This window comes from Dama dama, chromosome 30, assembly GCF_033118175.1.
Source record: "Dama dama isolate Ldn47 chromosome 30, ASM3311817v1, whole genome shotgun sequence".
Taxonomy (NCBI): Eukaryota; Metazoa; Chordata; class Mammalia; order Artiodactyla; family Cervidae; genus Dama; species Dama dama.
The window spans coordinates 29,135,726-29,162,691 of NC_083710.1; the positions used below are offsets into that span (position 1 = coordinate 29,135,726).

Genomic DNA, 26,966 nt, shown 5'->3' on the forward strand with positions numbered 1-26,966 from the left:
AAGCTGTGGAGCAGTCAAAAAGCTATTGACTGACTATAAAAGTTGCCCTGTTGTGGGCAGTGTCTATTTTCTGTACTGATTATGAAAAGATGGAAAGAATGTATTTCATCCCAGTTTCCTGGGGTCTCTCATGCTACTGATCTTCAAAGAGTACCCGGGACACCCATAGGCATAACTGATTCCCAGAAAATGAATTTCTGTGCAGCACTTGATTTAATTTCTCCAGTGAGTCCCCCTGATGGCACTCTTAGAACACTCTTAGCAGAGAAGTGTTGCTTCTGTGGTACTGATGGGGAACTTTTACTAAGAGCTTTTGTTTCTTCGGGGTAGGTACTTCCGTGATACCCCCAAGAAGTCATTCATTCTAAAGCCTGCTGATCGTTAGTTAGAACAATATCTAAACCATTGTGGGAAAACCATTGGCTGCCATGCTTCTAAGTATTTCCTTGGAAGGAAATACGAGCTTTCTTAAGAACCTAGTCAACTTTTATTATCCCGGAGAAGGAAATGGCAACCCACTCCAGTATTCTTGCCTGGAGAATTTCATGGACAGAGGAGCCTGGCGGGCTGCAGTCCATAGGGTCGCAAAGAGTCAGACATGACTGAGTGCGTAACACACACATACAGCATTTATTATCTAGCAGCTTTTCTTTATGTTCTGATTTTTTGTGCTCTGTGAAATGCTCATGTTTCTGTTACCTGTTTCTTCCCTGAAGCAGCTGAGTTTTGTCAGCCTCTGTGATTGTCCCTGTTCCTTGAAGGCAAACCCTCTGAATTAAATTCTTTCCCATTGAGACTTTGCTCGGAAGTAGATTTGAATCGTTATTCTTGAGTATCATCAGTCCCTTTATAACCATGTAACTTCAGCTTGTCGTTTCTCATGACAGTCATTCTGCCTGGTTACTTTCTTCTGCACCAGAGTCTGAATCTTTATTCCTGGTCTTCTAGTTAAGACTTTTTTCCCCTTGGTTTCTCTGTTGATTTTTTTTTTTTTTTTAATTTTTTCTCCTTGAGATGACAGTGCAGACTCAAAGATGATTTTGTTTGGAGAATTATCTTCTCAAATCTTTCCTTTGCCTCAAGACATGAAAGAGAGGTGACTGTTAAGTACCATTTACCTCATGTTGACATAGGTTTTGAGTGTCTTTTCTCAGGAAGAGACTTAGCTCATTATTCCCCAAATGCAGGAACTTCTTCCTGGTGAAAAGTCTCTGTTCCCAGCTAAGCTTGATCTCCATCCCACAGAACATTTACATGAGGGTAGATGACTTTCTGGACTTCCCAGGTGGCTCAGTGGTAAAGAATCCACCTGCCAACAGAGGAGATGCAGGTTTGATCCCTGGGCTGGGAAGATCCCCTGGAGGAGGAAATGGCAACTCACTCTAGTAGTCTTGCCTGGAGAATTCCATGGACAGAGGAGCCTGGTGGGCTGTGATCCATGGGGTTGCAAAGAGTTGGACACGACTGAGCATGCACGCATGCATGTATATGACTTTGCGGAAACTTCCTTGGTACATGAGCCCTTCCCCCCACCAGGAACCTAGTTCTTCTGCTTTAAGTGACAGGTGATGAGCAGCCAGGACAGGCTCGCCTCACACAGTGCCCTTCTCAATTGTACCATGGATATCTCCCACTAGAGCAGTGCACCTAAATCTCTTTAAGTGCCACCCAGGGTACTAATTAGAAATAGAAATTCCCAGATCCTCATCCAGAGTTACTGCATCAAAACATCTGGGGAAGGGGTTTGGGAGGTTGTGTGTTCAACAATGACCCCCAAGTGATACAGTACAATACTGCCCCCTCAGGAAGATGCTGGACTATATCTGTTAACTTAATTCCTTTCTTGAGTTACTAATTATTATTTATTACCATCTATGGCCTTTCTTAGGTTACCCTTTGAGTGTCAGAGTCATAATCATCTGAGGTGCTTGTTCAAGATGCAGATGCCTGGCCTTTGAGATCAGAATCTCTAGGGACTGGATCCAGGGAACCTGTTGTTGTTGTTTGTTTGTTTTTACATGCTCCCTTTGATCAGAATAGGGCATCCCTCTATAGTTCTAGAGTGGTTCTTCTCAAGCTTTAATGTGAATCCAGATTACTAGGAACACTGGGAAAACGCACCATCAGAGTCAGTAGGTCTGGAGTGGGACCTGAGATTCTACAACCTCTCAGGCGATGTTGAGGCTGCTGGTCCGTGGACCACATCACCGCAAGATGCTAGAGAACGTCCCTAAACAAGATGGCCTAAACTGTCAGACAGCACAGAGCCTGTGACTGTTTTGATGGGAGGAGAGTAGACCCCATCTAAGCTGTGACTAGTCCTGATCTCATTAAGGCAGCAAAGGACAGTTCTACACCTTCCCCTTTCTCAGAGAGCCTCATCGAGACTTCCTGACTCCTGAACCACTTGGGCCTGGGCTGGAGCCACTAGACCAAAGATGTACACTTATTTCTGCAGGAGTGGGATAAAGTCAGGCATAAAAAGAGCCTTACTCTACAGGACAGAGCTATGAAATTTTATTTCGATTCTCACTTCCATGCTTTTTTTGTTTGTTTGTTTTTCTCTAGGAGAAATTTATAACTCACTTTTTTCTTCCTTTTGGTCCTTAGGTAATTTATCTGTTTCTTACCTATCTTTCAGATTATTTCCATCTTGTAACTAATGATAACCAGGTGGTTATGAGTTGTTAATAAACGTGAACTGTGATTCTTCTTCCAAAGTCTGCTTTCGGCTAAGCCTCGGGGCGGCAGTTTGTTGTTTTTGAAAATTTGAGTTGGGACCAGATCTAAGTAGAATGGATATTTTTTGTTTTTTCAAGGCTGATTTATCCTGCTAATCTCTCTCCTCAGACTGTTAGTTTAATCCTTTGTTCCAAATGCCACATTGCACAATTACTTCAAATGCTGAGCCTCTGGATTTTTTTTTTTTTTTTTAAATGATTTTCTTGTCTGTGGACCAGAGAGTGGCAGAAAGTTTCTGGTCTGTGGACTGATACTATTGGGATCACCTGGGGATTTTTTTTTTTTTTTCTTTTTAATGCTTTAGGTTCCATCTCCAGTGATTCTAATTCAGTTGGTCAAAAGAAGGACAAGGGGTCTCCATTTTTAGAGTGGGAAAGTCTGTCCTTTATCCTGAAGGGGGACCATGGGCCTTGGTAAACTCGTGGTCTCTCTTGGCTTCAGCACATGAAGCCACTCCGTTGTGCAGACCAGTCAGTAGGTCTCAGGAGTACACCTGCCAAAGATCGTGTAAGCGGGGGTTGTCCTGCCCACTCCCCTCATCAACCCCACCCAGACCTCCCTTAAGCCTTGTGGACTGGACCACCACATTGTATGTCGAGTCCTTCTCTTCCATCCATTCTATTACCTGTGTCCTGGTCCAAGCCACCACCCTTCCTCACCTAGATTAGCCCCAAGGTGATGGCAGGAGGAGAAGGGGACGACAGAGGAAGAGATGGTTGGATGGCATCACTGACTCAATGGGCGTGAGTCTGGGCAAGCTCTGGAAGTTGGTGATGGACAGGGAGGCCTGGTGTCCATGGGGTCGCAAAGAGTTGGACACAAATGAGCGACTGAACTGATCTTTTAGACTTGCAGACCTGAACATTTCAACACTTTTGTTTAAACTCCTTCTGCAACTTTCCATCTTGCTTCAGTAAAATCCAAACGCCTCATTTAATCTTCCCAATCCTGACTCACTCTGGCCCCTACCTCCCTCTTTCCTGTAATCTACCCATGGCTGGTTCCTTCCTGTATTCAGAGCTCACCTTCAGCGTCCTCTACTCCCAGAGACCTTCTCTGGCCACCCCTGTAGAGAAACTGCTCACCCAGCCACTCGCTGTCACTGTCACGGCATCTTTCTTTCCTTGACAGAGCGGTTAGAAAATCTGCTCTTGTTCTTGTTTTTGTGTTTTAAGGCCCATTTCATCTTCTATGGTGTAAACTCCCATCAGAGCAGGTACCCTGTCTCCTGATTTACTACTGCATCCTGGCACCTAAACAGCAGGAACTTGGTAAACATTTGCAAAATAGATGAATTTAAGCTGAACAGGGAAGGATGAGTGGAAATGAGACAGCACAAGGGTGGAATTGTTCCTCCTGCAGGGAAATGAGTATTCTCTACAGGCCAGAGGCAGGAAGATACTTAGTGTCTGTCAGAAACTGCGATAGTATGTACAGAGGGAGGAGAGAGGAGCTGAGGTGGGCAGGGACCTTACAGGCTGTGTTCAGCGTGTTCTCAAAGAGCAGCAATGAGTCCTAGAAGGGCTTTAGGAGGGGAAGTAACAGCAGAATCCTGACAAAAATTTTTAAGAAAGGTTTGTCCTAAAGTTGCGATACACTGTAGTAGGTTGAATGACCACCCAAGAATGTCAACTTGTAAATGTTCCCTTTCTTTATGGTCCCTTGTAAATGGACCATAAAGAAAGCTGAGCACCAAAGAATTGATGCTTTTGAACTGTGGTGTTGGAGAAGACTCGTGAGAGTCCCTTGGACTGCAAGGAGATCAAACCAGTCAATTCTAAAGGAAATGAGTCCTGAATATTCATTGGAAGGACTAGTGCTGAAACTGAAACTCCAATCCTTTGGCTACCTGATGCAAAGAACTGACTCCTTGGAAAAGACCCTGATGCTGGGAAAGATTGAAGGCAGGAGGAGAAGGGGACGAGAAAGGATGAGATGGTTGGATGGCAACACCGACTCGATGGACATGAGTTTGAGCAAACTCGGGGAATTGGCGATGGACAGGGAAGCCTGGCGTGCTGCAGTCCATGGGGTTGCAAAGAGTCAGACATGACTGAGCAACTGAACTGACTGACTGAAATGTTTCCTAACTTAGAAAAAGCTTCTCTGCAGATATAATTAAGTGAAGGATCCGGAGATGAGGAGATTATCTTGATCTTCCAGGCAAACCTGAAATGCCGTCACAAATACCAGCCTAAGAAGGAGGCAAAAGGTTTTGACACAGACACACTGAGGGAAAGTCCACGTGAAGATGTGGGCAGAGGTCTCCATGATGCGGACGTGAGCCAGGGAACGCCTGGAGCCACCAGGAAGAGGAGGCGGCAAGGCCAGGGCTCTTTTCTAGAACCTTCGAAGGGACTGTGGTGGCTCTGTAGCACCTTGATTTCAGAGTTCTTCCATTTTCCAAACTCTCAACTAAGAAGCCAAGAGTGTTTCAGGGTCCCATGTCACCATGTTCTCAGAGACGGCAAAGCAGTGCGTGCTGATCTGATTTTAACAAATAACTGGAAGACTTACAACATTGCCAGTCACGTTATCTTCTCTGCAGCAGATCCACAGATACCTGAAACTATGAATCCATGTTGGCCAAATCTACAGAAAGAATGTGCAGAATGCATTGTTTTGAGGCTTCCCAGGTGGCGCTAGTGGTAAAGAACCCGCCTGCCAATGCAGAAGACATAAGAGACGCAGGTTTGATCCCTAGGTGGAGAAGATCCCCTCAAGGAGGGCATGGTCATGTTGACCCAATCTTTGGAAAGAATGTGCAAAGTGCATTGTTTAGGCCCCCGGGCAGGTGGTTGGTGATGGCTTCGTTAATGCCCTCAAGGAAGAATTGAAGAATTTATTGAAGACCGTTGGGAACGTGGCTAGTGGAGAGATCCAGAAGTGGTTCTCAGCCAGGGGCTGTGGCAACGTGTGGAGACATGTTCTGGTCGTCACAGCCAGGGAGACGCTGCCGGAATCTAGTGGGTAGCAAGCAGGGAGTCCACTAGCGCCTGGCACTGAACAGCACAGCTGATGCGGCAAAAAGGAAAGACCCAGATTCGCATCAGGAAGGAAAGATCTGGTGCAGCGAGGCACACGGCAGCCTTTCCTGTTTCGTGTTCGGAAGACTTCCTCTTTTCCTCTTTTCCCCAGGGCTGAAACTTGAAGATGGTACGAGGAGCGGGCTGGGACTCCGTGGAGAAGAACACTCAGGGTGACAGACGAGACAGCAGGAACCTGGGCTACCAGGCCGTCTCTAGGCACCAGAGGACACTCAGCTGTTATGCAGGGAAAATTACTTCTTACTTGACTCTCAGGAGGAAAAAAAAAAGTATTTGGGGAAGAGACTCGCTCACACAATTAAAACAGTAGATCTGAGTAGTGACTCCTGAGATGTCAGGACAGAGCATGCGAGCGCCAGAAAGCATCCTCTAGATGTCATGGAAGGGTCAGCACCCAGCTAGCAAGTGCTCCAGAGCTGATTCCTGTTGGTCTCACAGCCGGCAGCCACGCAGCATCACGCAGGAACACGTGTGTGCCACCTGCCATTCGGAGATGGGGGTTCTGAGGGTTGTGGTGGGCCAGGCTAGGCGCTGGGTTTAGACACACAGAGATATATTTTTAGAAGGTGCTTTTAAAAAAATCTCAGTTTCTGAGACTTTATTCTCCAGTGAAGCCACTCCAGCTGACACCTTTGCTTCCAGTCCAATCTGCTACAGATTTTATTTTTTAGAAAAACTATGGTTTAGGCTGTTTCTGTCTCCACTGCTTTTATGCCAAGACCTGCTGCATTTGGAGCTTTGGAACGCTGGTTCCAAACCCCGCCGTCAGTAGGAATGGGAGTTCTCACTGCGGTGTGAGAACTGACTGAACCTGAGTGGTGCAGAAAAAAGAGAATGGGCCTCAGTTCTCAGAGCCTTCATCCCCACCAGGGAAATTCAGCAGATCGGCCCTTCCTGCAGGAGCCTGCCTTTGTGGAATCTTTTGCTTGTTTTCTTTTGCCTTGCCGCGAGGCTTTCAGGATCTTAGTTCCCCTTCCAGGGATTAAACGTAAACCCTGCGGAGTCATAACCACTGGACCACCAGGGAGTTCCTAGGAGCCAACACTTGTGGCTCAGATGGTATAAAGCGTCTGCCTACAATGAGGGAGACCCAGGTTCGACCCCTGGGTCGGGAAGATCCCCTGTAGAAGGAAATGGCAACCCACTCCAGTATTCTTGCCTGGAAAATCCCATGGACGGAGGAGCCTGGTGCAGGCTACTGTCCATGGGGTCTCAAAGAGTTGGATACGACTGAGCCATTTCACTTCAAAAGACTGCCCTAAAGTATGAAAATCATTATGTTTCTATAGGAAGTAAACTTGAGCCGTCAGTTACACCAGGAATGGTCTTCCAGCTCATCCACACTGAAAGCTGGAGGCTAAGCAGGATAGTCAGAGCTTCAGCAGCCAGAAGGCTGATCCAGAAGGTGGTGAATACCCCAGGCCCTGGAGGGGCACCAGAAAGATTCTGGCCAGCCCCTCACCAAGACAGGAGGGGAGGATATTCATGAATTGAGGACAGCTTTGAATGGGTAACCATTTATAACCGTGGTATTCTCAGATGGGTCATTCCAACCCAGAGCATCTGAACATGTAAAAGGTACTTTTGTTGGACAGTTAGATGCCCAGAATTGCAGGTTTTCTCTGTTGGTCACTGAACTTGCGCCATATTTGTCAAAAGTCTCTAGAACTAAATGGTCTCCCTGACTCTCTGGCATGTAGCCACGGAGAGGAAGTAAAAGAAAGTGAAAGTCACTCAGTCCTGTCCGACTCTTTGTGACCCCATGGACTGTATAGAATACCGGAGTGGGTAGCCGTTCCCTTCTCCAGGGGATCTTCCTGACCCAGGAATCGAAGCAGGGTCTCCTGCATTGCAGGTGGATTCTTTACTAGCTGAGCTATACTGTTCCATTTGGAAGCTTTGTACCTTTGCCAAGTTTAGCGGGGAGCCTGTCTTTGTTACCAGGATGGGCAAGAAAGCACAGAGCATCTACTGCTGGTAACAGATGCTTCCAGATGAATGTGCCTATCTCATGGACAACTGAGTTTAGAGTAGTGATCACTGAGAGGTCTCCGCCTGACAGTGATTTTAATCTGCTGGCTTTACAAAGAGCTTAGAGGAGTAAAGAAATCTCTTGTTTAGAGGATATTCTCTAGCCAGTTTGCAGCATGTCAGTAAGGCTGCCTAGGCATTGAGGGGACATCACCTTGTCCTTCACGGTTCTCCAAAAGATACTATCAGGCTCTGTTGAATGCATGAGCGTCTCGGCTATGTGAGCTCAGGTCAGCTGCTGATGCCAGTGATGGAGTTCTGGAATTGTTCCTGTTCTCTAGCACCCTTCGTTACACATCAGCCTACACTTCCCAACTATTTCTGAGTTGGGGGAGAATCTGCTCTGCGGGGTGGGAGGAGGAGTGGTTCTCATGCCAGGGTGTATTCCTTCTCCAGTTTCCTCCCTCTGTATCACATCCTGGCCATCACAGAGCACCTGTTTCATGAGTTGGGGTCCCGGGTGAAGGTGGGAAATGTCCTAACCTCTCTTACCAAATTATGAGAACATCTATAAAGCTAACGTTAGTACAGGCCATATGGAGAAAGGTACTCTCCCCCTCACAGAGCTATGATTATAGGGACTTTCTGAAGCAGAGATTTAATCAGACTTTGCTTGCTTACTTGCTTGCTATGGGAGGTCCAGTCACAGAGACCCAGTTAGTTAATGTATTTCATCTGATTTTCTGTACTTGGGTAAGGTGTGACCATCAGTGGCAAGAGAAATTACTGTCCTGAAGCTTCTTTCAAGTGGCTTACCTAAAGCCCTTCAATCTCATACTCCTCAAGAAGTGTCCCCACAGCCAAAGAAAATGCATCCCTCTTAATAGGAAGATGCCAAAAATATCAGAATGAAGTGATTGACCCCAAAGGCAAATGGCCCCAGCAGAGAGGGGAGGGTGCTATTTGCTTCCTTGCCAGACACTGTGAAAATGGCCTTCGTGAGAACAAATAAGGTTTTGTATTTTACTGGCCATTTAGATCATATTATTCACAAGCTTTCTAAAATTGTGCTTTTAAGCTGACAGAGATTTTGGCATTCTCTCTAACGTAATGAAGCATTTGTCCTTCTCCATGACATCTTTCACCATCATAAAATACCACTTCCATTTAAAGTAATTAAAATCTCAACTGTAATGGGAAAGATGATTGGAGTCCTTTGTATTTTTTCTTTTTTTTCTCTAATTTATGGCGGTGCTGCAAGTGTCTTCAGTTGGTTTTATTTTGACCCTGGGTGGTGGCGGGGGCGGGGGCGGGGATGCAGTTACTATCCTTGTTGAGTGTCTGCTTTCTGTTATTCAGCCCTAGCCTTTCAGGATTATGCCAATCTCCCTGTATGAGTCAGGAAGCTTCGCTCTTATCCTGAAGGCAAGTGGCCTGAGATTTGTCATTGTCTTTCGGACTCCATGATCTCCCAAACGATTATTTCCTATAATTCCATTTTTGAAAGAGAGTTCCTTATTTCTTTTTTTTTTTTTTTTTGATGCAGTAAGCATCTTGACAGACTCCCAGCTTTAGTAATTGAATTTTAATTTAATGTTGATATGAGAATGGGTTGCTTGCCTTCCTTCCCATTATCCACCACCACCCACTTGTCCATCTGCCCTGTCCATGGTCACTGTTAATTTTCCAACCTTTACTCACAATGGAACAGGCCACTGCACCAGATCCTGGGGTTGTGAGGATCCGGGAGACTGGGATTCCATTGCAGACCATTTAGACCCTAGAGTCTCACTTGCCTTGTCTGTAAAATGAGAGGTTGGATCATTCTAGCGAATAATAGTTAAGAGTTCACACAGGCGGTAACAAGATGAGTAACAACGGGGGCCAGTATTTATTGAGCAGCTATTATATGCTTTTAAATATGCCAGGACTAGGTGGTACCCCTGGTAGCTCAGTCAGTAAAGAATCTGCCTGCAGTGCAAGAGACCCGGGTTTGATCCCTGGGTCGGGAAGATCCCCTGGAGAAGGAAATGGCAACCCACCCTAGTGTTCTTGCCTGGAAAATCCCATGGACAGAGGAGCCTGGTGGGCTACAGTCCATGGGGTCGCAAGAGTCAGATACAACTTAGCAACTAAACCACCACCAAGGGAGTAGGGTACGGGGAGGCAAATGAATAAATGAACGCTTTTGATAGATTAATAATATGGTGGAAAATGAGTTCAAGAGAAGCCATAGAAGCTATAGAAGCATGGCATGAGTCCGCAGGGTTTTTTCAGTGCTCCGAAAATCAAACAGAACGCCTACATTAGCTCTGGTAAGACTGAGCCGCCTGACAAAAATACCCACTTTCTTTCTGGTGGCTGGAAACATGTCAACTTAGTGTGGTAACAGCGGTTCTATTATGCTGCTCCAGAACCCTAGCTGGTAGGTGGAGCCCAGAACTAGCAATTTCTGGCACCTGTGGCAAACAGCATGCGACAGACCCCAAAATCAACTTTTTAATTCACTTTGCGGCTCACAGATGGGTGTTATTACCAGTGTGCACCATCTGGTAGCTTTCTATTTTAACCATTCATCCCTGCTAACTAGACGCCGGGCTTTTTTAAATTATTATTTTAAATTCATGTGACCTCTAAATGTTCACGACCTAGGAAAAAAAAATCCTGGTCATCTTGCCCTCCTTGTAGTCCTGGTTTTGATTTACAGTGAGAAATGTATTATTATCTTGTGCAGTTTGTTTCATAAGCCAACATTTTTCAAATATGAGGTCCACAGAAGAAAAACAAGCCCTCGTTGGTTAAAAGATTATGGTGCACTACCAGGGGGTCGGCGTTTCTGGTTCCAAAGTCACGTGTGTTCTCCTCCAGGCCGGAAGAGCTCACCACCTGGCATGGAGTGAACACTTGGTAACAATGTCACTGGAAGCATGCCAGTGAACAGGCAGCATTAGATCTGTCCAATCTAGTTCCTAATGTACTTCTGAGAGGCCAGGCCAATGTCTGTAGGCTGGGACAGACTCCAGGTGGTGTTGGCCGTGGTGTGGACAGAGCCTTGAGCCAAGTGGATGTCCTTGTCACATGGTGCAAAGATCTGTTTTGTGAATTACATGACTTTCCCTGGTGGCTCAGACAGTAAAGAATCTGCCCGCAGTGGAGATCCAGGTTCAATTCCTGAGTCGGCAAGATCCCCTGGAAGGGAGGGCATGGCAGCCCACTCCATTATTCTTGCCTGGAAAATCCCATGGACATAGGAGCCTAGTGGGCTATAGTGCATGGGGTCACAAAGAGGTGATGCAACCCAGTGACTAACACTTTACTCTCTTAAAGAATCATAGTGTATGTATTTTTTTTTTTTTAAGTATCTCTGTGTGTGCATATATATATGTATTTGGGGGGGGGGGGTGGCTGGGATGTGCTGGGTCTTAGTTTCAACATGTGGGATTTAGTTCCCCGACCAGGGAGTGAGCCTGGATCCCCTGCATTGGGAGTGGGAAGTCTTAGCCACTGAACTGTGAGGGAAGTCCCATTTTGTGAATTAAAACCTCGAGACACGCTCTCAGACGTTATTCATATGGTGGTTCTGATCGTGTCTTCTGATATTGTTTCTTGCTTGTGTCTACTTTGAATTTGTGCTGGTCTGTTCATATGCACTCTTGTCTGTCTTTGTTTAAGAAGTGGGAATCTCCTGCAGGGCCACTTGGCCAGGCCAGAGTAACCACTGGTGGTGGTGGTTCAGGGCAGGTGGTTCTGGAACCAAATCTCCGTGAGTACAGAGGGACAGCTGCATTTAGCTCGATGTCTGAGACGTCCAGGTGCCCTTTCTGGTCATCGTCTTGGTTCTGTTGTCATGGACATGTGCTGGGCTGGCAGGAAGCACGTGTGACTGAGGAAGGCTGTATATTTCTAAGTTTATTGTACATGTCGAACGGTATGCGCCGTGCCCCTCTACTGACGTGCGGCCTTTCTTCTTTCCCCAGAATGTCGCGTGGTGAAGTCCACTTCCTACACCAAAATAGCTTCATCGTCCCGCAGGAGCACCACCAAGAGCCCAGGGCCTTCCCGGCGCAGCAAATCCCCGGCCTCCACCAGCTCAGGTAAGGCCGCGGAGGAGCCCGGAGTGACTGCTTTGTTTGTGACGCATGCTGAGCAGAGGGTGTGTGAAAGCCCAGAGCGTGAGGTTTCAACGGAGTGCAGATTCCGGTTTATAATTTTAGAACATGGTAAGCTGGGGGAACAGATTTGCCAGAGTCTAGCATGTTGGCTGCAAGAAAAAGCATCGGGTTCAGGAAAACTTAATGAAAGATTCGGAAAACCCAGAGTTGCCCATAAATAGGAGTACGCTCCTGACTTGCATCATTTCTGCTCAAAAAAAAGAAAGAAAGAAAGAAATATTTTTTTAGGCTCAGGGCCCCCGACTCTAGAAACCTCCATTAAAGCTTCTGTTCCACTTGTGACTGGCTGGCTGCCATTTGTGTTCGCTGGTTCTTGATCAGCGCACTTTTGCTGTGGCCCCAGCACAGCCCGAGGGCCACGGTAACGGCAGTGACTCTGGGCCCGGCTCCTGTCTGTCTGGGGCTCTAGGGCTGGTGTTGGGGCAGGATGTGGACTCATAGGATGAGTGCCTCAGCTCTGCCCTGTCCTTCTTGGGCCTTAAACTGACGTGAATTAGTTTGTCTGTCTGTGTCTTAGGTAGAAGGTTTATTTCATGATGGTAGGTAATTATTTACTAAGTGCTCTAAACTGTTGAATGTGAATTATTAAATGATACATACATCAGAGTGATCGTCATCTGATTTCACAAACTCAGGAGGGGAAGCTCTTATAAATAGAGACCAAGACCGTTAGGGTCTACACTGAGGCCTTCTTCCACTCAGCGGTGTGGTCCCAGAGGGATGGGAAAAGATCTCTAGTACCTTCCTCAGGCACGACTGCCCAGTGTGAGTTACAGCCTCCCTGTTTAAAAGTGGAGACTGTCATCTTTTTTTTTTCCTAATTCAAACTGAAACTTTAGAAACGAGTCTTAGAAGAAGGGACTCTTAGTTGGCTGGAGAGCTAGACCATGTGGTCCACCTTGGTTTTCTAAGAGGTGCTTTTCCCTGGGGGCTTTGCTGCATGCCACAGTCCATAGCGTTGCAAAGAGTCGGATACAGCTGAAGCGACTTCTCATGCCCACATGCACACTCTTCCCCTGCAGATCCTCCAAGACCTTCTTTTCACTTTGTCCCCTCCCCACAGCATGGCTACAGCATCTCACAACACAGCTGGCCCTTGAGGTTGGGCGAGTGTGCCTCACCTATTTTCCGATGAACTCAGAGCTCCTCCCTTATTGTGTCGTAAGCTAACCTAGACTGGATGGAACACTGATGACAGACTTTGCTAAAGAGTAAGGTGATGAGACTCAAAAGTTTAAAGTTCATGAGAGTCGTTTGGGAACTTGGTATAGAGTTTGCCATTCTTACCCCCAAACTCTCTAGATTCTGACAAGGACAAAAGCCTGTTTTAACCAGTATTCCTGGCAGTTCTGATCAAGTGATCCCAGTCCCAGATTTAGGAGGACAGACAGGTAAGGCAGTGGTTTCCAGAGTGTGGTCCCTAGGCCAGCAGCATCACCATCCCCTGAACTGGGGCCCAGCAGTCTGGGTTCTCACAAGCCTTCCAGGTTATTCTGATGTTCACCTAAGTTTAAGAACCCCTGGGTTGTGGGTAACTAAAGGAGAGATAAATATGGGAAGTCACTGACTCTGGATTGTCAAGGGTGGAAGACGAGGCCCTCTCGTCTTCATCTGTTGGCATAACAAAGATGACTTCCTTTCTGCCTCCCTGCTTGCCTCCGAGCAGTAGTGTCCATCTTTAACCCTGTAACCCTGGCCACTGTGAAGTGTAGCAGTGAGCAGAGGAGAGTGTCAGCTGCCAGTCTCCTTTTCTGCATCCTCATGATGACCTGCTTTCAGAGAACCAGGCCCCCGGGAGAAGAGAGAATTTATATCTGAAGATCACCTCTTCTCTGGAAATTGATACTGGAGAAAGGCTCTCTCTTCTGGGGAGATGTCACCTCCCTGCAGATGTAGACTCCAAGAATGGTGGGGTGATGACAGAAAAGCTGCTGGTTAAAGCTCCCCTCGGGGGCGGTAGCTTGTTATTAATCAATCACAGGTTATAGTGGAGCCCTTTGGAGGATGATCAGTCTTGACCAAAGAGCAGTCCTCATTTTTTCCAATCAGACCCACCTGGGCTGTAGGATGAAGTCTCACAGAGCAGGAAGGAAGAGGAGGTGATGGGCCAAGCCAGCCTGTTTTCCCTAAAATCGTGGCTATTTAGTACAATCGTGAAAAGCTGTGAGGGAGAAACAGGCCTCACATTAGTTGGAACGTTATCAATACCACTAAAAAAAAAAGCTTATATTAAAAAACAATATTTGTGCCCTATCCAACCCACTTTGATACTGCACAATTTTACTTAATCTTTCCTCTCTCCTTCCTCCTAGTATACACCATGGGGTATGGGACTTCCCTGGTGGTTCGGTGATTAAAACTCTGTGCCTCTATTGCAGGAGTCTTGGGTTTGATCCCTGGTTAGCGAACTAAGATCCCACATGTAGTGGGGCGAGACCAAAAAATCAAAAATTCAAAAAGTACTTAAAAAATTTTTATCAGGTGTGGTTGAGGGGGAAGTATCTAATAATGAGAATGAGCGATTAGCCAAAATCTTACGTCTCTTAATATCATAGATATTTTAAGGGAATCAGTATGCACTTATTGCTATTAACTTTTTGTTATTACCTTTGGGGGTGGTGTTTTTAGGAGCTGTAAGCAGTTATAAGCTCTTAGGCTTGGGCAAGAATTTCTTTCCTCTCTGCTTCTTGTCTCCATAGGTCACAGAAGGTTGTGGGCAGGTCAGATTCTTGTGCGCGTGTCCAAGGACCAGCTCCTGACACCAGGAGCAGTTATTGTCTGCAGCTCAGGTTTCCACTACAGATGCAGAAGTGTCTTCATGCTTCTGTCTGTCTCATCATGGCAGTCAGGACTGAACAGGGGCCTCCCATGGGTAATATAGGGCCAAAAGAAAAAAAAAGGAGAGAATTTTTGCAACTCAGAAGAAAATAAGCTTGTAAATAATGAAGAGCCTATTTTATTTCAAAAAAGGAATCTAAAATTTCAGTTAAGAAAAAAAAGAAGAACCATCACTCTAATCTTAAAAAGATAATTATGAATACAGGAAATTGTTTCACTTTGGAATTAACTGGTCACAGAGTCACTATTCAACATCTCTTAAGATTATATAAATCTTACAAATGTATTTAATTATAATCTTATAAATAAAGATGACTATATCATTTACCAAGAGTAATTCTGGAAACTCAAAAACGGAGATAGGCAAATGTATTAGATGTATTTGAATTCGTCACTGCCAACGTTTGGAACCATTCTCTTTAGAAGTTTAAAATGCATAGGACACATTACCTCAAAATCGATAGGTTGCTTCGAACAAGCATTTCTATTTTCTGCTGTTTCTCTGAATCCCTTTTCCACCAGTTAAAACCTGGCTGATTTGACCAGAAATCACCTGGAATATGTGATAGGTACACCATGCCAGGGAATTATCATTTTTATTCAGAAAGCATAATCCAATCCATCCTAAAATCAATGTATTCTTGAAAAATCAACACTTCATTCAAGGTATCTTTAAACTTCTAGGTCAAAAGTAATTAAAAGCACTCATCACGTTTTAATATGAGCCTTTTATGCATATAGTTTTCAACTCCCTGCTTTATGATTTACAAGACATGCCATACAATCATTTCCTGGTTATGTAAGAGCTTATAATATGTGGTGACTGTCTCTTGATTCTGACTTGCTACCAAATCTTCCGACCTTCCTCTGGATGATTCTTATTTGAGAGGGTTTATAGAGCAGCAACACCCAGTCGCAAATGCATGGATTGCCTCAAGGACCCCTTTTCCCAGGACCTAATCCCAGGGTTTAGTAAGTTCAGTGGTGTCTCCATGTCTTCTGAGGGCAAGTGTTCTTGCTGGATGTCAGGGGAGCAGCTGCCTTGGTCCCCTCCACTGAACCAGCCTAAGACTCCTGCCTCTACTCAAGTTTGTCTCTTGAAAACGTGGAAGGGAGCAGTGAATTATCTCTGTATTGGCTGCATCTGAACTTTCTTAAAATAGCCTGTATGGTGTTTTTCATAAATTATAGGACTGGAATGTGAATAACTTCCCTTTCAAACTCCTGGAACATTGATGTCCCCCACAGCCCCCTTCCACCCTGAACCTGACTTTGTAACACTGAGGAATTTTTGTGTTTCCTCCTTACACATTCACCTAAAGTTTGAACTGGTTTCTCCTTCAATTTTAAAATTTCTGTTTCCTGTCTTCATCTTCCTGCCTGATACAGAGATTGGAGCATTGCATGAAGTTGAGATTTGTAGGTCCCAATGCCATCTGTGATTGTTTTGTTGACTTTGCATTTATTTTTTAAAAGTTTTTTAATTATCTCTTTAACACTTTTAGAAGTATTTATTTATCTATAGCTGCACTGGGTCTTTGTTGCTGTGTGAGGGTTTTCTCTAGTTGTGGGGGGTGGGGGGCCTTCTCTCTGCTGCGTTGTGCAGGCTTCTCATTGTGGTGACTTCTTGTTGCAGAAAAGGGACTCTAGGTGCACAGGCTTCAATAGTTGCAATTCACTGGCTTAGCTGCTCTACTGCACGTGGGATCTTTCTGGATCAGGGATCAAACTCATGTCTCCTGCATTGATAGGCAGATTCTTAGCCACAGGACCACCAAGGACGCCCTGGGCTTTACATTTAAATGAAACATCAGAGTTAACATAGAACTTTAATCCCTTTATTTTCCTCTCCCAACAACAAGCAAGACAAGACATTATTCTTTGTTATATAATATGTACTCTATTTTTTAAATGAGGAAGCAGTGTCAGGGATGGGGGAGCTGCTTGGCCCAGAGTCACAGGGCTAATGTGTCTGCTCAGAACAGGCAACTGGGGCTTCCAGTGCTCTGGACACGGCAGGCTGGCCATTCTTGATACCTGTTTCTTCACCTCTGCTTGTTAAAATTTTGATCTTCAGAAAATAACGGATGGAGTACCTAGTTTAAGATTGAGATTTACAACATCATAACCCTTTGCAGTAGAAACCTAAGTGTTAGTCCCAGGCAGGGGCAATTCCAGGGGGTGAAATGATTCACTCCAGCTTCATGCTGTTTGCCAGTAGTAGAGAGAAACTTTCTTTTGTCAGTCAAATGTTTGAACAAGAATGAGACTCCTCAGTAAATCTTTTCTTTGTTCCTTACTCATTCCTCCTCTTGAGACTAGGAGAAGTTAGAGGTGATTTATTAAGGTAAGGTGTTCATTTACACGTTCAGAAATATCAAGTTCAATCCTGCTAGTGTCGGGCGCTTGCTAGACACTAATAATGCAAAGATGAAAGAAATAGCCTCTCCGGTCAAGAAGCACACAGGTTAAGCCCCCTACATAATTTACACCTAGTGTAATTCACAGAGCTGTTGAATTATTATTAGTCTCCATAACAGAAGGGGTCCAAAGAAGGCCAATTGGAGCTGGAGAAAAAGGAACCAGAAGTCTAAACACAACGAGAATAAGGAGTGCCGAGACAGTTGTGTGCTGAAACACTGAATGAGGTATCATTAAGAAATGGGGAAAACTTCTCCAGTGGTCCAGTGGTGAAGAATCCGCCTGCTGATGCAGAGGACGTGGGTTCAATCCCTGGTCCAGAAAGACCCCACGTGCTTCAGGGAAACTAAACCCATGTGCTACAGCTACTGAACCCTATAGTTGTGCTCAATAGCCCGATGGGTCTGTGCACTCTAGACCCTGTGCTCCACAACAAGAAAAGCCACCGCAGTGAGAAGCCCGCATGCCACAGTGAAAAACCCACGCACCGCATCCAGAGTAGCCCCTACTTGCCCCGACTAGAGAAAGTCCTTGTGCCGCAATGAAGACCTGGCGCAGCCAAACATTAATTAATTAAAAAAAGAAATGGAGAAAACTGGTTTTAGTTACTTCTTAAAGAAACAGGAATGTGTAAGAGCATCATAAAGAGGGTTTCGTGTGGATCGAAGTTTTATTCATGTGTCTCTTTGGAACATAGACATCTCACAACATGTGTACTTTTACAGGTGAATTTCTCGTCAACAAATTCCTTTATCTGCACAGGGAAATTATAACAAAGTCTGTCTCCAAATAAGAGTATTTTATGCATTCATTCAATTTCAGTAAGCATGGATAAGCTTTCGTTTTTGCTTTATTTTGTTTTCTTAATGTTAAAAGTAGAAGAAAGCTATGTTTACCTATCTTGAATCATCATTGCTGCAGTCCTCCTTAAAAACTTGGAGATTTCAAAATTTTGGCCTCTTAGATCCCTTATGAACTTTGAGAATTTTGTTTGTTTTAGAGTTTTATTCCCAGTTAGGTGGATAGCCATTTTTTTTTTTCTTATATAGTGACTGCCTCTGTTTAGAAGCCATAACAAACATAACTGAGTCCCCGGTGGATGCTTATGCTCATCAATTCAAGCATAAACTGATGCACTTTCTTGCCCTCCAGAAGCTTATAGTCGAAGACATTCATTCATTCAGTATGCATTGAAACCCGCCAGGGACCACTGATGTGAGAGATGCAGAAGTGAACATTTAAAAGAAGAAAAAGCTAGGTGCCTTAGTTGATGAGTTTCTATCATGATGGAAGCATTATCTTATATTTCTCAGGCTTAAAACTTACTTTAATGTGACTTTGGAAATCCTCAAGTCTTTTTTATTTATGCTAGTCAGTTTTACTGTTTTATAGTTATATAAAATATTTTATGCAACATATGCAGATAAGGATCAAAGCTGGGGAAGCAAAGAGAATTTTAATCAGCATACCGGTCCAATTTGTCAATTTTTAAAACTTATAGCAAGTACCATCAAAGGCAGATAGCTAGCTATTAATTTTTAGCTGTCTTTTTCCTTTAGTGCAGAGAGTTCAGACATATACATTCTATAGAGGATCTTTTCTGCTTTGGCATTCCAAGAGAATTGTTGAAAACAAAATGCAGCAAGCACATCCAGAGGGCTGATGACTCATTCCTTGTGTTTTTAGAATTTTCTATTGCCTATAGAGCTGAATCCCCCTTCCATTCTCCTTCCCTGCACTCATCAACCGCTCCCCCCGCCCCCCCCCCCCCCCCACCGCCAACCGCCCTGCTCAGCAGGTTATTTCCAAAGATACTCTTTGAAACTTTGAACCATTATCTTGACACGGTATCTGTGGGGGCAGCACCCTATGGTAACTGCTTTAATAAATCCTCACCACTACTGCTTCATGTTAATTAAATATATCCAGGACATCAACTGTGTTCCAGGCATGTATTAGGTTGTAGGGATACGAATGTGATTAAACTGCAATTCTTATCTTCAATTTGGGAGACAAACACATATGCTACTTACTATAATATGCTGGGCTGGAAGAAGCACAAGCTGGAATCAAGATTGCTAGGAGAAATATCAATAACCTCAGATATGCAGATGATACCACCCTTATGGCAGAAAGTGAAGAGGAACTAAAAAGCCTCTTGATGAAAGTGAAGGAGGAGAGTGAAAAAGTTGGCTTAAAGCTCAACATTCAGAAAACTAAGATCATGGCATCTGGTCCCATCACTTCATGGCAAATAGATGGGGAAACAGTGGAAACAGGGTCAGACTTAATTTTGGGGGGCTCCAAAATCACTGCAGATGGTGATTGCAGCCATGAAATTAAAAGACGCTTACTCCTTGGAAGGAAAGTTATGACCAACCTAGATAGCATATTAAAAAGCAGAGACATTACTTTGCCAACAAAGGTCCATCTAGTCAAGGCTATGGTTTTTCCAGTGGCCATGTATGGATGTAAGAGTTGGACTGTGAAGAAAGCTGAGCGCCAAAGAATTGATGCTTTTGAACTGTGGTGTTGGAGAAGACTCTTGAGAGTCCCTGGGACTGCAGGGAGATCCAACCAGTCCATCCTAAAGGAGATCAGTCCTGGGTGTTCATTGGAAGGACTGATGCTGAAGCTGAAACTCCAATACTTTGGCCACCTCACGTGAAGAGTTGACTCATTGGAAAAGACCCTGATGCTGGGAGGGATTGGGGGCAGGAGGAGAAGGGGACGACAGAGGATGAAATGGCTGGATGGCATCACCAACTCAATGGACATGGGTTTGGGTAGACTCCGGGAGTTGGTGATGGACAGGGAGGCCTGGCGTGCTGCGGTTCATGGGGTCGCAAAGAGTCGGACATGACTGAGCGATTGAACTGAACTGATAATAGTGTAGTAAGTGCCGTAGGGCTACATCTCATTAATAGGGTCAGAGAAAAAAACTTATAAATTGGGACTTGAAGGATCTTGCCAGGATAAGAAGTGCCCAGAGGGCATCATCACCTGAGAAAACAGTGAGAGTTAAGGCACAAAACCATGGAAACATATGGCACATTTAAGGAGCTGTTCCTAGGCCAGTAGAAATGGATGATAAAATTCTAGGAGAGGGAGAAGATGGTGGTAGCCCAGTTGGTTATGCTGAGATTGCACCATGCATTATGCCACGAGAACAATGTTGTATGTATCAGGGGGTAAAAGGTGACTTTTAGTAAGGCCATGATTTGTTGATGAATTTATATACAGTGGCACAGGGGTAGAAAGGATGGCTACACAGGAGGGACCGAGGGCCAGGAAGACTCTGTGAGGCCACCTGGAAAAAAACTGTTAGGACAGAGTTTAAACAGTTTTTAAAATGGGGGACAGGACCTCCTTGGTGGTCCAGGGGTTAGGACTTTGCCTTCCAATGTTCAAGGGGTGCAGGTTTGGTCCCTGGTTGGGGAGCTGAGATCCCACATGCCTTGTGGCCACAAAGCAAAACATAAAACAGACGCAATATTGTAACAAATTCAATAAAAGATTTTAAGAATGGTTTACATTTAAAAAAAATCTTTAATAAAATAAAATGTGGGAAACTTCAAAAGGGGAATGAAACTAAGTATTTCACCAGATGTGAGGCCAGACAAAGAGAAGGGGATCAGAGATGATTTGCCCATTGATGAGGGATGGGTCCCATTGTAGCCACGTCCACATGAGCTACTCCAGAAACATCAGTAGGCAGGTTGGAAGGAATGGTGTGGAAGTCAGATTTGAGCTGTCTGTCTATGTACTGGAGAGACACTGGCATATAGTAGTGATTTAAATAATAGAAGTGTAAAATGCACCTCCCCTCAACCCAAGAAGAGATTGGAACTGCAGGAACGTGTGCAGTTATAAGGGTACATCAGACGACATGAGCGAAGTAAGTCAGAAAGAGAAAAGCAAGTACCTTGTATTAACGCATAGAACACATATATGTGGAATCTAGAAAAATGGTACAGATGAACCTATTTCCAGGGCAGGAGCAGAGACGCAGACTTAGAGAACAGACTCGTGGGCACCAGGCTCGGGGGAGAAGGGAGGGTGGGATGAATTGAGAAAATAGCATTGACATATATACACTCACACGTGTAAAATAGCTCGCTGGTGGGAAGCTGCCGAATAGCACAGGGAGCTCAGCTCGGTGCTCTGTGATGACCTGGGGGGTGGGCTGGGGGGTGGGAGGGAGGCTTACAGGGAGGGGATGTATGCACACATACAGCTGATTCACACTGCTACACTGCAGGAACTAACGCAATACTCTAAACCAGTTATCCTTCGATTTTAAAAAAAGCACGTTAGAAAAGGCGAGGGCACAGTGAGTGTGCAGGAACGGAAGTCAAAGGGGGCAGAAAGCTTCAAGATGGAGGAGAGGCCAGAAATGTTAATGTGGGGGCAAGTAGAGTTGAGAACTGGAGGGAACACAGGATTTGACAGTAAGGACACTGCTGGGACCTGTGGAAAGTCCCTTTCAGCTGGCACTGTGTCCAGGGGTCATTCCGGGACTGCCCCCCGGGGCAGACTCCCAGACTTTACTCCAAGGGGAGGCCGCCCTGCAGTACCTGGTAGGGTGGGGTCTAAGCACCCAGAGACCCTCATCTCGCTGCTCCTTGGCGGTGCCTTTAATCACCTAGTTCCTTCAGAATGACCAGCCTCTTCTGCGATCCCCACTGACACATTTTCATTTTAAACCAGCATTCCAGATGATGCGGTCTTATTGTTAAATTCAAGATCTCCTTCCTCTTTCCTTGAAAGCGTCTTTGACTCCTTTTCTCCTCCTCGTCCACCTTCCATTTGTCACCAGTGTTCTCGGCCCCTGCTTTGCTGTCCTGGGACACCGATTTCTCACAGCTGCAGGAGCAGCTCGCTGGCCCCCTCCCTGCCTCTGACCTCTGCTCCTCACCTCTGTCCTGGCCGCTGATGTTAGACGTGTTACGGTTACTTGTGTGTGTGTGTGTGTGTGTGTGTATGTGTGTAAAGTCGCTTCCGTCGTGTCTGACTCTTTGCAACCCTATGGACTGCAACCTGCCAGGCTCCTCTGTCCATGGGATTCTCCAGGCAAGAATTCTGGAGTGGGTTGCCATGCCTCTTCCAGGGGATCTTTCTGAGCCAGGGATCAAACCTCCGCTTGTTACGTCTCCTGCAGAGACGGGTTGACAGACGGGTTCCTTACCACTGGCACCACCTGGGAATCCCGTTGCCTTTGCTTACTGTCTGCTAAATCAATTCTGAACTCTTTATTCTAGGATGAAGAACTGTCTTGGGTTGGCCACAGTCTTCCTGTCCAGCTGTATCTCTCATGTCTCCTCTGGACTTCTGCTCTAGCCTGGAAACCAATTTAAATTTCCACCAGGAACCCCTGGGGCTCTTCCACCTTTGTCCCTGTCACTTTCTAGAAGCCTTTCCTCTATCACTTCTGGTCAAAAGCACACATGCCCAGTTTGGCCCAGCTGACCTCTCTGAGGGTCTCTCCCTCCTCCCCCATCTTGTGACAGCTGATTTGGCTCCCAGGCTACAGGTGACAGGCTGTGTCGCCTGACCAAGTCAGGGCTTCTGAGGGAGGAGTTCTTTAATGCATCCTACAGTGCCTTCAAGTTCATGATCACTACTGAGTAAATGCTGACTGGATGAGTGAGTTGAGGAACAATGGGATCTTTTCAAGTTGCCTAGATCTCCTGAGGTTCAAGGCCCTATTTGTAAATATTAAAAAATTAATTCACAGAGCCATGTTCCTCTCTCCAACCCCTCTGTTTCTTTTTGACCTCCTGCCTTGCCATTGTCCACAGCAGATAAGACAGTCCTTTTGTCTTTTGGGGGAGAGGGCATGCCCCATGATATGTGGGATCTTAGCCCCCAGTCATGTGGGGTCTTAGTTCCCTGACCAGAGATAGAACCCATGCCCCCTCCAGTGGAAGTGCAGAGTCTTAACCACTGGACCGTCCCAACAAGGTAAAAGTGTTAGTCGCTCAGTCGTGTCCAACTCTTTGTGACCCCACAGTCTGTAGCCCACCAGGCTCCTCTGTCCATGGGATTCTCCAGGAAAGAATACTGGAGTGGGTTGCCATTCCGTCCTCCAGGGGATCTTCCTAACCCAATAAGACAGTCCCTCTGAATTGGACCTACTGTTTCTGTTTAAGAAAATGCAGACAGATGGAGAAAATCAGGGTTCCAATTCATCTATGAAGTCAGCACCTATGAAGATGAAACGAGGAAAAAGCATTTTTCTCAAGAGTTCTCCCACCCATCAGACACTTGTCTGTTTTGTCTTTGCCTAAGGTTGACTCCATCTGCTTTTTCCTTCTTTTTTTTTTCTTTCTCGATAATGTGGCAGGCAATGGACAAGGGCTGGGAAAACATATTTTAGAGTATCTACAGCCTCCTCCATGATCAGGGAGTGAGGGAAAGTCTAAGGCAAGCAGCCAGATCTCCCGGGAAGCCTGCCTGAATCACCACCCGCTGAACACGCAGACAGATAGAGGGACTCACATGCATGCAAACACGTTCTCTCCTCCCGTGCCTGCAAGGGCAGCGGCATAAATATTAATAAATGAGCCACCTTAGTTCAAAAAGAAGATAGAGAAACAGCAAGATAGCTTTTCAGGTCCAAAAGGTTAGTCACCTTGTAATGAGATGGTCTTGCATGGAGAGTGTTCTAACTTCCAGACCAGTTTGAGACATTCAAGCATTTGGTTTTCACTTGCTGTCTGAGCCTTTTACTAATGAAACTGTAAAGGGAAAAAATCCTTTAAGTTTACAAAGGGTTTGCTAAACTCAAACACACATGAGTTTAAAGTCATTTAAGAGGAGCAATGAATTTGAACAAGTAAGCCAAGTATTTCCTGATTCTAGATTTTTTTTTTTTTTTTTTTTTTGGTAACTTTCACATTCAGTTGTAAGTTTTGGGAGAACAGGGACCATTAGAGTCAGGCATGTGGTAAGTGAACGCTGCATGTACTGAATGGTGGATTATAGAATCCTGAATTCATGGCTCCAGTGAAGGAGAGTAGGATCATCGATCTTTGATAATGAAGAGGTGAGGTCGGATCTTTCATGAGGAGTCATGGTCTGTGTCCAGTTCAGGCTGCTGTGTCCTTGCTAGGCTCAGGTGCCCCCAAGAGGGGATGGACTGGAGATGGTAGAAGTCAGCCCCATAGATTTCTTCTACAGCTCTTTGATGGCTAGTTATGAAATTGATCATCACAGACTATGAGAATAATCCAACCTAGAATTAAGCACTTCTCATTCAGGAGGTAAAAATCAGAACAAAGCATATAGCATTTAAAATGTGCCCAGACAGATGTGAGCAAAGGAACCCAGAGCTGGATCTAAGGCAAAGGATCTGATGGGTCCTTAATAATTCAGATGTTCATTTCAGTTCAGTTCAGTTCAGTCGCTCAGTCGTGTCCGACTCTTTGCAACCCCATGAATTGCAGCACACCAGGCCTCCCTGTCCATCACCAACTTCCGGAGTTTACTCAAAACTCTTGCCATTGAGTTGGTGATGCCATCCAGCCATCTAATCCTCTGTCGTCCCCTTCTCCTCCTGCCCCCAGTCCCTCCCAGCATCAGGGTCTTTTCCAATGAGTCAGCTCTTCACGTGAGGTGGCCAAAGTATTGGAGTTTCAGCTTCAGCATCAGTCCTTCCAATGAACACCCGGGACTGATCTCCTTTAGGATGGACTGGTTGGATCTCCTTGCAGTCCAAGGGACTCTCAAGAGTTCTTCAACACCACAGTTCAAAAGCATCAATTCTTTGGCGCTCAGCTTTCTTCACAGTCCAACTCTCACATCCATACATGACCACTGGAAAAACCATAGCCTTGACCAGATGGACCTTTGTTGGCAAAGTAATGTCTCTGCTTTTTAATATGCTATCTAGGTTAGTGACTTCCAACTGAGATAACTAATTGTTGGGCCTGCTTGGCCATTTAGAAACAACCATATGAAGTTGGATTTTTCCTATTCGAAATAATGAATTGTTTAATAAAGGCCTCTGTAATACCATTTGTTTGTTGAATTTTAATGAGTTCTATTAAATAAATGAGAAGACCCTTTTTTTTTTAATTGGCACTCAGGGATTTCTGGTAGTACAGGATTAAAAAACAATGGGACTCAATACATGTGTCAACCTTACTTAAGAGACAAAATTACTTATCCTAGCAGGATGAGGAGTATGATGTTTTCTGGAGGTCAAGAACCAATTTAAGAAGTTGATGGTGCTTTTTAAGTGGCCAAGAGGAAGAGTCTCTACAGAACTTTGACCTTAACAGTACAGGTCGATCCCAACTTACAAGCAGATTGTGTTCCAAAAATGTTTCACTGTCAATGACTTGTTTGGCACTTGAACTTCATTCCTCCTGAGAGATGGCAAGATAAGTAGAAGCTGTGAGCCCAGTGGCTATAAATAAAGGAGGCAGGTTCCAGTGCCCCAGTGAGAGAGAAGCCTATACATTCTCAGCTTCTCAGACAGGAAGCGATAGACCTGGACGTGTTCTGATGAGCTGGCCACTCATAGGAAAAGTATGCAGTTCTTTGAGTAGGATGTGAATGAGACTCATTTCTAGCTCTCCCACCTTTCATCTACTTGTCTTTCCATAGGTTACCTCTCTGAACCTCAGTTTCCTCATATCACACTGCAAAAATGACACCAATTTGCAATGCAAATTTTTTTCTTTTTTTTATGCCAGCCGTGTATATCAAGATACATACAATGATGCTTGTTCTTCACTATCTCCCGAAGTTTGCTCAAATTCATGTACATTGAGTTGGTGATGCTATCTAACCATCTCATCCTCTGCCACTGCCTTCTCCTCTTGCCCTCAATATTTCCCAGCATCAGGGTCTTTTCTGGTGAGTCAGCTCTTTGCATCAGGTGGCCAAAGTATTGGAGCTTCAGCTTCAGCATCAGTCCCTCCAGTGAATATTTAGGACTGATTTCCTTTAGGATGGACTGGTTTGATCTTCTTGCTGTCCAAGGGACTCTCAAGAGTCTTCTCCAGCCCCACAGTTCAAAAACATCAATTCTTTGGCACTCAGCCTTCTTTCTGGTCCAGCTCTCACATCTGTACATGACTACTGGAAAAACAAATAGCTTTGACTAATATGGACCTTTGTCAGCAAAGTGATGTCTCTGCTTTTTAATATGCTGGCTAGGTTTGTCATAGCTTTTCTTCCAAGGAGCGTCTTTTAATTTCATGACTGCAGTTGCTGTCAGCAGTGATTTGGAAGCCCAAGAAAATAAAATCTATCACTGCTTCCACTTGTTCCATTTCTATTTGCCATGAAGTGATGGATCAGATACCTTGATCTTAGTTTTTTTTCATGTTGAGTCTTAAGTCTCTTCCCTGGTGGCTCAGACAATAAAAAATCCACCTGCAGACTGGAGACCTGGGTTTGATGCCTGAGTTGGGAAGGTCCCCTGGAGACGTGAATGGCTACCCACTCCAGGAAACTTGCCTGGAGAATTCCACGGACAGAGGAGCCTGGCAGGCTAAGTCCATGGGGTCACAAAGAGTTGGACATGACTGAGGGACTTTCACTTTAATCCTCTAGCCTTAATCCTTTTCACCAATTGATTACCATGTCCTATAGTTTTCACTTTTTAAATCTCTCTGAAATGTTTCTATTTCCCTCCACCTCCACTGCACTACCCAAGATAGAGCCACCCCATCTCTTTGACCACAAGACCCTTAAATGTGCCCCAGTCTCTCCCACTTGGACTTTTGACTAAGGGATGTCCTGTTCCTGTTACTATTCTCCT

The 26,966-nt window shown here is 45.1% G+C and overlaps 1 protein-coding gene across 2 annotated transcripts in view; it reads left to right on the plus strand.

Moving 5' to 3' along the window:
• DCLK1 (doublecortin like kinase 1) overlaps positions 1–26,966 on the plus strand; it is a 335,163-nt gene that overhangs the window by 223,728 nt on the left and 84,469 nt on the right. For both annotated transcript variants that reach the window (XM_061133010.1, XM_061133012.1), the window contains exon 5: positions 11,738–11,854. In XM_061133010.1, the coding sequence (XP_060988993.1) occupies positions 11,738–11,854 (117 nt within the window). The remainder of the gene's footprint in view (positions 1–11,737; positions 11,855–26,966) is intronic.